At 41.7% G+C, this 9,381-nt stretch overlaps 2 protein-coding genes across 2 annotated transcripts in view; one reads left to right on the top strand and one right to left on the bottom strand.

Annotated features, from left to right (window-relative positions):
• Positions 1-3,623, top strand: part of cfap57 (cilia and flagella associated protein 57) — a 10,971-nt gene extending 7,348 nt beyond the window's left edge. Inside the window, exons 15-21 of the mRNA XM_035661115.1 lie at positions 330-503; positions 598-756; positions 1,222-1,365; positions 1,647-1,763; positions 2,340-2,474; positions 2,605-2,748; positions 2,879-3,623. Of these exons, the coding sequence (XP_035517008.1) occupies positions 330-503; positions 598-756; positions 1,222-1,365; positions 1,647-1,763; positions 2,340-2,474; positions 2,605-2,748; positions 2,879-3,052 (1,047 nt within the window). The 3' untranslated portion in view covers positions 3,053-3,623. The remainder of the gene's footprint in view (positions 1-329; positions 504-597; positions 757-1,221; positions 1,366-1,646; positions 1,764-2,339; positions 2,475-2,604; positions 2,749-2,878) is intronic.
• Positions 3,624-3,705: 82 nt separating this feature from the next.
• Positions 3,706-9,381, bottom strand: part of nuf2 (UF2 component of NDC80 kinetochore complex) — a 6,862-nt gene continuing 1,186 nt past the window's right edge. The window contains exons 2-13 of the mRNA XM_035661116.1: positions 8,330-8,404; positions 8,094-8,170; positions 7,806-7,867; positions 7,612-7,709; positions 7,357-7,430; positions 6,574-6,667; positions 6,433-6,495; positions 6,190-6,327; positions 5,948-6,088; positions 4,984-5,159; positions 4,759-4,894; positions 3,706-4,680 (exon numbers count right to left, since the gene is read on the bottom strand). Coding sequence (XP_035517009.1) covers positions 4,573-4,680; positions 4,759-4,894; positions 4,984-5,159; positions 5,948-6,088; positions 6,190-6,327; positions 6,433-6,495; positions 6,574-6,667; positions 7,357-7,430; positions 7,612-7,709; positions 7,806-7,867; positions 8,094-8,170; positions 8,330-8,404 — 1,242 coding nt within the window. The 3' untranslated portion in view covers positions 3,706-4,572. The remainder of the gene's footprint in view (positions 4,681-4,758; positions 4,895-4,983; positions 5,160-5,947; positions 6,089-6,189; positions 6,328-6,432; positions 6,496-6,573; positions 6,668-7,356; positions 7,431-7,611; positions 7,710-7,805; positions 7,868-8,093; positions 8,171-8,329; positions 8,405-9,381) is intronic.

A 9,381-nucleotide genomic window follows, 5' to 3' on the forward strand; every position in this document is an offset into this window, starting at 1 on the left:
TTTCCCTATATCCTGACAGTAGAACATGAGACAGATCATCTGTGAATAAATCAGGTTCTCTGGCTCCTCCTAGTGCTTCTAATGACATTTGCAAGAATCCACCGGGGCTGGACGAAAACAACCAATCAGATCAGAGCAGAGAAAGATAGAACAATGCTTTGGGTTGGAAGCTTGAAGATAGTTGATTGTTAAGTCTCATTCTCCAGGTCCATAATCGTCTGTATTTTAATTCATTTAATTTAAATTGCGTTCATAGTTCACCCTGGTGAAGGAGCAGGGACAACACATGAAACCAGTGAAGTTCTTTTGTCCACTTTGATTTTGTCCAGTGTCAGGAGGACGCACAGCAGCAGATAGTGGAGTTTAAAGAGATCATAAAGCAAGTAGAGGAGGACGAGGAGAGGAAGATCCATGACCTCCAAATCAAGTACGAGAAGAAACTGCACACTGAGAAAGAGACCAACACCAATCTGAAAGGAGAAACCGGTATCATGACACAAAAGGTGAGCCTCCTCTTCTGATTGCATTTGTTGAATTTCTCCCTGTCTGCTTCTCACACATCTCTCCTCCCTCTCTGGTGGCTGACTGTGGCCACAGTTCTACAGTCTGCAGAGACAGATCGACGAGAGGTGTGCGGACATAAACAAGCTGAAGCAGGAGCGGCAGAGGCTGCTGGGGTTGATCCGCTCCCTGGAGAGCGACATCGAGGACCTGAAGAGGCAGATCTCCGGACACGAAAAGACCAACCAGGACAAGGTGGCTGAGATTCACATTTATCCAATATCTTGTGCTCTAAAAAAGCTTTTGTAAAGTCATGACTTATCGTGAAGCTGGTAACCTGTGGGGCATTTACTTTTTTAACCTCTGTATTAATTTAAGTTTGAGAACATGTTTAATAGAAATACGTGAATGCACAATTCAGTATACCGTATATACAGCAAGAAATTATAGATATATGTATTATTGAAGACATGAAAATAAGATCATAGGATCCCAATGGTGGGTTGTGGTCCTGGAGATGCTCTCCTAACAGATATTAAATGATTTCATTTACTTACATGACTGCTGTTGGTTCATTGTGAGAAATATTAGGTCTTCCTTAACCACTTTGAAAAGTGACTAGTTCTCAGTGTGGATATTATGACAGTATTAGCTATTGTTAATCATAAAAAAGTGGAGTCAACTCAAAAATAATTCTGTTCTTCTACTTCACGCACACAGGATAAGACCATCTCCAGCTTGAAGAAGAAGAACCAGGAACTGGAGAAGTTGAAGTTTGTTCTGGATTTCCAGTTGAACGAGTTGAAGAAACAGACTGAGCCTCAAAAAGATGACATCAATGAGAAGAAGGAGCGCATCCATCAGGTCTGTGTGTGTGTGATAATATATTTCATATTCCATTTCAAGACGTTGTTTTTATCTTGTTTCATGAAGTCAAGTCAAATATACTGATGTGTAGATGCTGTTTTAAAATGCAGTTCATTCTGTTTTGATCATTTCACTGAAACATGATGAAACATGGTGAAATAAAGTGAAACTCCTGCATTAGCAGATAGTGGAGTGATTTTAAGAAAAGTCTGTATGTTGAAATGACAGTTGGCTTGTAAAGACAAACGGGGATGTTGACAGCTGTGTCTGTTTGGCAGCTGCAGGAAGAGATGGTGCAGATTGACAAGATCAACACTCAGCTGAAGCTCACCATCTCTGACCTGAGGCTCAAACTGAGGACCAGAGATAAGGAGATGCACAAGGAGACGCAGAAAGTGAGCACACACCGAACACTTGCTCTCCATACTGCAGCTTCATCTTATTATTACGGTACACACGCTGCACATTCGGCTTTTACAGCTTTAGTAACTAAACTCTGATGAACAGGTGTTGTACACTATCACAGGTAAAATAACAGTGTTTGCAATTCTTTTACATCACATCTATTATACAAACCACCCATGGTGTTTGAAGGATGGGACAAGTGTGGGTCTGCACAATAGCTCCCATTTTTGGAGGATAGCGTACGTAGCTACTACTGACTTTCTGATAGTTACAGTAACTTCAGCTGTCATTATCTGTCAGTCATTTGTTATCTGCCAATTGTTCTTAAAAAAAAACCCAAAATACATATTTTACCAGCATTCTGTGCCCTGACTGTCAGTAAGGATGTTCAGCATAACAAAACAGGATCTGATGATTAATATACATTCACAGAGAGCAGAGGGTCAGTATACTTTGCAGCCAACAGATTTTCATTTTCAAATGAGAAAACCAAAATCAGGAAACCACTGCCATTTATAAATATTGGGAACAAAACACGTCATGGTTTTGATCTTTCGTGTGGCCAGGTGAAAGATTTGGAGACGCATCTTCAGCGCCTCAAGTCAGACCTCCATAACTGCGTGGGCCTCATCCAGGAGCCAAGGAGACTGAAGGACGCTGTGCAGATGATCTACACACGCTATGTAGCACAGTCTGATGGGGTGAGTGGTTCATGTAATGTAGCAGACACAGAGTTCATTCTTACTTCCACACCACTCACAAACATACTGACTTACTGAGACTTGTGATTTACATACACTGTAAGAAATGTAAACCGTGTGTGTGCTGAAGGTGGAGAAAAGCAGCGTGGACGAAGATATTCAGAGGGCGTTCTGTCACCAGCGTGATCACCTGGAGAAGACGGTTAATAGTCTGAAGACGAGGCTGGCCAAATCTGCTGAGGAGCACGACAAAGTCTACGTCAAGATCATGAAGGTAAGCGCTGCATGCACTGTTCCTCTGAGCGGTCATTAGGGATTCAAGTCGTATATTTCTAAAAATGACTGAACTAATGCTCATGGTGTTCAGTATTTCCTTTTCCTGATGATATTCGTCTGCTCTGCAGGAGAACGTGACTCTGATTGCCGAAATCAACGATCTGCGGAAGGAGCTGCGTTCTCTGAGGACTCAGGTCAAAGAGTACAAAGCTCAGCTGGCCACGCTCAAGAAGTCCAACAAATCACGTCCTAACTCTGAGGAAGGACCCAAAAAGGAGCCCAAACATGAAGACGTCCATTAAGAATTTCAAAAAACAAAACCAAATCAGAGAACAAATCAGTCCACCCCATGGACCAGGAGCACCGTAGACCAGCAGCGACACATGCTGTAAGCCACCAACACCAGTTTCCAGAACTGATAGTACAAATAGTTTGTCTTAACACAATTAAAACTCCTTATTTTAGCACATAATTACAATGAAGACATTATGGTAGTATATGAAATAGATTTGTAATCGTTCTTGTCCTCGGACTGATTATTGATTCACCATGAACACCTAATGTGACCTCCACCAGCAGCTTTAAGGACTGGAGTCATATCACTGGACTGACAAAGACCTCAAAAAACATCAAACTGTACATTGAAACTGCTTCCTCTAGTGGAATCACATCATTCAGCTATAATGACAACATGAAGATTTAAAACTATTGCTTATAGTAATAGAAAATACATTTCCAGTACACTGGGCATATCTATTATTTCTGAACATTTTTGAATGCATGCTATAGAGCTTTAGATATTGTTCTTACTATTCTAGGCAACCATTCATTTATGTATGGTATAAAAATCTATAGGGATTAGCCAGTAAACCATGATCTGCTCAACCAACAGAATTATCTATATAGTGGGAGGGGCTTAAACCAGAAGTTGTTCATTTACATTTGGAATTGATATTGGTTGATCAGAATTTGCTATATTTATTAGAAAACTATTTACAGAACAAGGTTTGTTTTTATTTGCTATATTTACAAGCACAGAAATTGACACATTTGACTCTGATGGTACTACTTGCTCAACCCTAAGCAACTGAAACCTGCTGCATAACCTATGACAGCATATTTCTAATCTACCCTCATGTTTGTAGACTACATGTTACATTGTGTGGCTACTGCAGTTTAAGTTCAGACTGAAGAGTCTAAACTGCATTACCTTCAAACAATTATGGAAATGAACACAGACCATCATAGTGTTGGATTATAAAACTACAAAAGAGTAGTGGACCAATCCATTTATAAAACACTGCACCATGGTTAGTCAAATGGGCTGCTGTGATGGAAAGTTAAACATACAAAGCCACTGCTATGGGCCTTTACATACATTTTAGTTTTGGGATGTAGAAGGAAAAGGAGTAAGAAAAAAACTTTTCTCTTGCAAACTAAGCTAGAATTCAGTCCTCTTTCTTCCTCAGCTGTTCCTCAACAGAAGAAGCCTTGAAAACAAAAAAACTAAGCATTTCGGCACATTTTTACAGATTTGTCTTCAGTAGGAACCACAGAGAGGGTGGAGCAGTGAGGAGGTTTGTGGAAGCAGGTTCAGTCATGGCTGATCACAGAACAAATGTATGATCTCTGGGCCACACTAGTGCAACAATGTGAACATATAGCTTCTGAAACCAGAGCTACACAATGAGATGGCGACGAGCGGTTCCTTTTGTTAATATACAGCTTTTAAATAGGAAAGGTGAAAAAGGCAACACAGTACAACAGTAAAAACACAGAACAGAGAAGTAACACCACAGTAATAGAATGTAAAATTATGTGTTTAAAAGTTTGCAGACATCTTGGTGACATCACGTTTCAGGTCCACGACGTGCGTCTCGATTCTCGTGTGCAGCTTGTCCATTGAAGTCAACAGGGTGTCGTACAGAGCCTGCACACAGTGACGCATGTTAGTCTCACACCGTGAATCAAACAGTAACACAGGCGAGCAGCGAGAAGGCGGCCGTACCTGAGCTTTCTCCGTCTCCTTGCTGCAGACGTCTCTCAGGCTCTGGATCTCGGCCTTCAGCTGCTGCGTCTCTCTGGAGATCTCTTGGATTTTGTCGGCCATCTCCTCGCGCTTCTGCTGGATTTGGTTACACTGCCTGTAGAACAGTTTGGTTTTCAACCTTTATCAGATGTATAACTACGTAAATAGTACAGTATATACTAAATATATTATGGCATTAAATACCCCAACACTTCTTGAACGTGCTGCTCCTTCATCTCTCTCTTCTTCTGCCGGCGGATGTTCTGTTTGGACTCTTTGTCCAGCTTCATGCCCAGAGCTCGCTTCATGTGGCCTTCCTCGATGCACAGGTTCTTCAGCTCCTTCTGCTTCTTCTCATACTGCGCCATCAGCTCCTGGTGCTACACACACACACACACACACACAGAAATACAAGGTCTTTTATTTGTGATTTTACAACACAGGGTTTTACAATCAAATGCAGGTTGTAGTTCCCTTTACGCGGCTCATAAAACAAAAAGGTACAATTATTATATACAGTAAATGCTGACTAATAAGTCATTAATAATGGTGATATGCTAACTATAACTGCACAGTGAATTAAGCTGTAACGACAGGATTCCACACCACAGATTTTCCAGCATGCTCTGATTGGAGCCGATGAGATGAGACTGTCTCACTCGTTAACATTCATTAGCTTTAAAGGTTGAATAAATTTTGAACTTGTTAATAGTGACAGTAGCTGTTAAGTGAACTACAGTCAGTGTCCTGTTGCTCACAGTCCGTAGGCCTGAGCCCAAAGTGACATCCACTAGACTGCACAGTGGAAAATAAATGACTCACTTTTAGAATAATGTGTAATATATAATGTTAGCCTATCCACTCTGATATTTGGCTAGCAAAAACAGTAGCGAGCAAGCTAATGTTAGCCAGTCAGCTGAATAATGTTTGCTATGTCATTGTCAGGTATTTTGTGTTAAACAGAATTCTTATTTGACCTCTCATTATTAACTTAAATCATTTTTGATTTAAGAGCTCAAACTTTATTGACCCTCAGGGATAAAGTAACTCTACTAATGTTAAAGAGGGTTAAAAGAGGAAGTCGTTTTTTAGTACCACAAAATGACCACAGTGTGTCTGCTTATTGTGAGACGGGTCTGGATCCAGAGCAGCTGGGCCCTGTTCTTACCTCCTCCTGCCGCTGCTTGGTGGTGTTCATGCTGCTCTCCAGGTCCTGCAGCAGGTTGTAGATCTGCTGCATCTCCGTCTGGTTGTGAGTCACACCCTGCACCATGTTCTGCAGCTCCACCACGCGCTCATCTGTTTCTGCCTGGAATCAGAGCCGTCACAAACCCATCACACAGCTCAATGACCACAACGCTGACCTCATTTCCTGCTTTCAGAGATGACCCCGTTTGCTTTTCTACTCACGATGGACAGCTTGATGTTCTTCAGGTTCTCCCTCATCTTCTCCATCTGGCTCTTCAGCTCCTCTGGGGACTCCACAATCTGAGATTTGAGTTTGCTGATTTCTTCCTTCACGTTGCTGAAGGACACCTTCACCTGGGCCTGACACACACATCCAAACAGCACACAGTCTGATCAGTGAAAGGCCTCCACTCCTTCTGTCACTGCCACTGATCGACCACACAGACGTACACCAAAGTCACATACCAGTTTCTGAGTCTTCTCTGCGATGGTGGTTTTCCACTCTGCGATGTTGTCATTTCTAGCGTTCTGAAAGGAGATGTATGTATTTCAGTTGAAAGCGCACACACAAAAACAGGTTGTTATCATTGTGACTGTTCCACCTACCACTTCCTGGTATTCGTGCATGGTAGTGGCCTGCAGCTCAGAGAGAGCAGCCGCCAGCTCGTCGGCCTCCGCCTGCTGCTCTGGTGGGATGGTCCTGAACGAGGACAAGAGACGTCAATACCTTAGTAGGTTGTTGGGTTAAAGTGCAGCCATCATGTGTCATTATGTCACTCAAAGCTCACTATATCAGCTAAAGAGGATTTTGAGTATTAATAAAAGAAGTGGTTTGAGATCAGAAAAAAGATCATCACTTTAGAGCTGCAACTAAAAATGTTTTATCATTATCAATTAATCTGTCCATTATGTATTCAATTAAGCTGTTCATTGTTTAGTCTATAAACATTGTCAGAAAAAGGTCCATTAATGTTCCCAGGGCCTGCTTCAAAACACAGAAATATTCCATTTAAAATCCTATGAAACAGCAAAACAGCAGCTAAACATGAGCTGCATTGAAATCGCAATACGCAAATCATATAAACGGCATTATAATGAAGTACTGTAGGTGTGGAGAGATGCCCTGGCCTCCAAATCCTCCAGATTTAAGAGAACGTGTGTGTTTGGTACAGACCCCAGGTGAAAATAAATATAGTGACGCAAAAATGATCATTCCCACACTAATCATGAATTATATTGCAACCTAATCAGAAATAATCGCAATATGATTTTGTTTTCACTATATGGTGCAGCCCCACTAAACATCACATTAAAGAAGCTTTAAGCAGCAATATACCAAACAGCAACAACAGAAATGCACATATTTGACATATTTACTCTGAGACTCACGTCAGGATCTCAATCTTCTTCTCTGCCTCTAAGTTTCCTTTGGTGTAAGCCTGCAGCCGGTCCATGTCTGCCCTCTGACAACACAGAGAGCAACTGTTACTTCACTTAAACGTGCAGCCAACAGCGGCGGGTTTTAAAAGCCATGCTGAGTGCTGTAACGAGAGCCAATAGCATCTTGTTTGCATGGCGCTCATACAACAAGGAATATTTACCTCAGGCCAATGAAATAAAACATTAACCCTGAATATAACATACAAATTTGGCCTGCTTCTCCAAGATCATGTCCATCCTCTGCTTCCTGAAGTGAAGGAAGTTCATGATGGCACTTAGAATAGTCAGAGTCTTCTGTTTTTCTGGAAAGGAAGAACAAGACCAGTGTCCGGGTGATCTGACATCTACACCATCAGATGTGCAAATATGTGATTGAACAGATAAAAACATATTCTTACTTGGAGCTAAAAGGTCGTTCAGTGAAAAATCGTACACGAAGCACATAGGCAGAAACTGCCGCCTGAGGAAGATCACACACTGTTAAATACAAGCACTGTGGACGGACTACACACACACACACACACACACTGAGTCCCAACTCCAGAGCTGTAGCCTACGGAGCCCTGCAGACCACGTACATATGTCTATACAGATATATCCATTGCCTTGTTAGCAGCGATCATGTTTCATTCTGTGCAGATTGTGCAGATTGTGTTACATCCAGGAGAGAAAGCAAGAAAACTCACAGGCGCATGTAGACGCTAATGATAGCAGTGGCTCCCTCATGATACACTGGGTACTGAATGTTCTCCAACAGTGGAAGCTGTGGGGAAACAAAAAGGAAAACCAAGTGACTTAAATCAAAGAAGGATACAAGTAGCTGTATGCTAACGACTCCAACAATACCATCACATGGTTCCCTACATGAACATTAGGGGGTCAAAGTGCTCTATGAGGCCAAGTGGTTGAACACAGTACTTACCATGGAGTGACACTCGGGTCTGAACCGATACAGGAGATGCAGCACTCTCATGTACAGCGTCTGAACTGTCTCTGGCTGCAGGAGAGAAGAATGGAGCGCTACGTTACACATGATGTGAGCTTCACAACATTAATAAAGCAGCACACAACTCATCTGCTGTGTAGAGTGGAGTCACGCTGTCCTAAGCAGAGAACGGTGTCTGGAAATGTATTTCTAACTGTGATGATGGCTGGAAAGACTAACAGAGACGTTGTTGTTTAAGTGCAGTTTGAAGTGTCTTTTCCAATTATCTGCTGGTGCTAGGTACAATCACTGGTTCTATCTAAGGAGCCTGGTTGGTCAAAGTGCACACTGTTTTGGTCTGAGATGCTGGAGCTCTAGTGCGACATCTAGTGGCCGGTGAATTTCATGACTGACCATAGAGGACCGATGGCTGATGCAGGCTCGTCTGGTCCAGTTTTGCCTCATTCAAGTCTACTGAACTGAAGGTTCCCACACAAATGCCAAGGTGTGTTTAGTTGATACTCTTGAAGTTGAGAGTTTTCCTCCTATGTGCAGGTACACTCAAAGAGCTCAGCTGTAACCATTCTCCTGTTCATACTGCTGTGTATTCATTCTGCTGCAGCAGTCTGAGTTTAGGACTGCAGCTAACAATTACTTTCTTTATTGATTAATCTGCTGATTGCTTTCTCGATTACTATTAGCAGAAACACCAACCATTAGCTGGTCAAAGTGTCTAATAAGTGAGGATATGCTGCTTTTCTTTGACACGACTGATTTATCACTATTATCAGCATTTTAGGGTTTTGGACTGTTGGTCGAATAAAACAACTTCAGCACATCATCTTGGGCTTTGGGAAATGACAGCTTTCAATATTTCCAATATTTAACAGACAGAACTATTGAAAAAGAAATAATCAGCAGATTATTTGATAATACACATATTTTCGTCATTTAATGTACTATCATATAAACTCACATAAAATCAGTCCTCAGAAGACATCCCATAATAACAAACGTTACCTATTACTAAACACAGGCTGTTAAATAGT

This window comes from Morone saxatilis, unplaced genomic scaffold (genome assembly GCF_004916995.1).
Source record: "Morone saxatilis isolate NCDOM2014 unplaced genomic scaffold, NCSU_SB_2.0 Contig18, whole genome shotgun sequence".
Taxonomy (NCBI): domain Eukaryota; kingdom Metazoa; phylum Chordata; class Actinopteri; family Moronidae; genus Morone; species Morone saxatilis.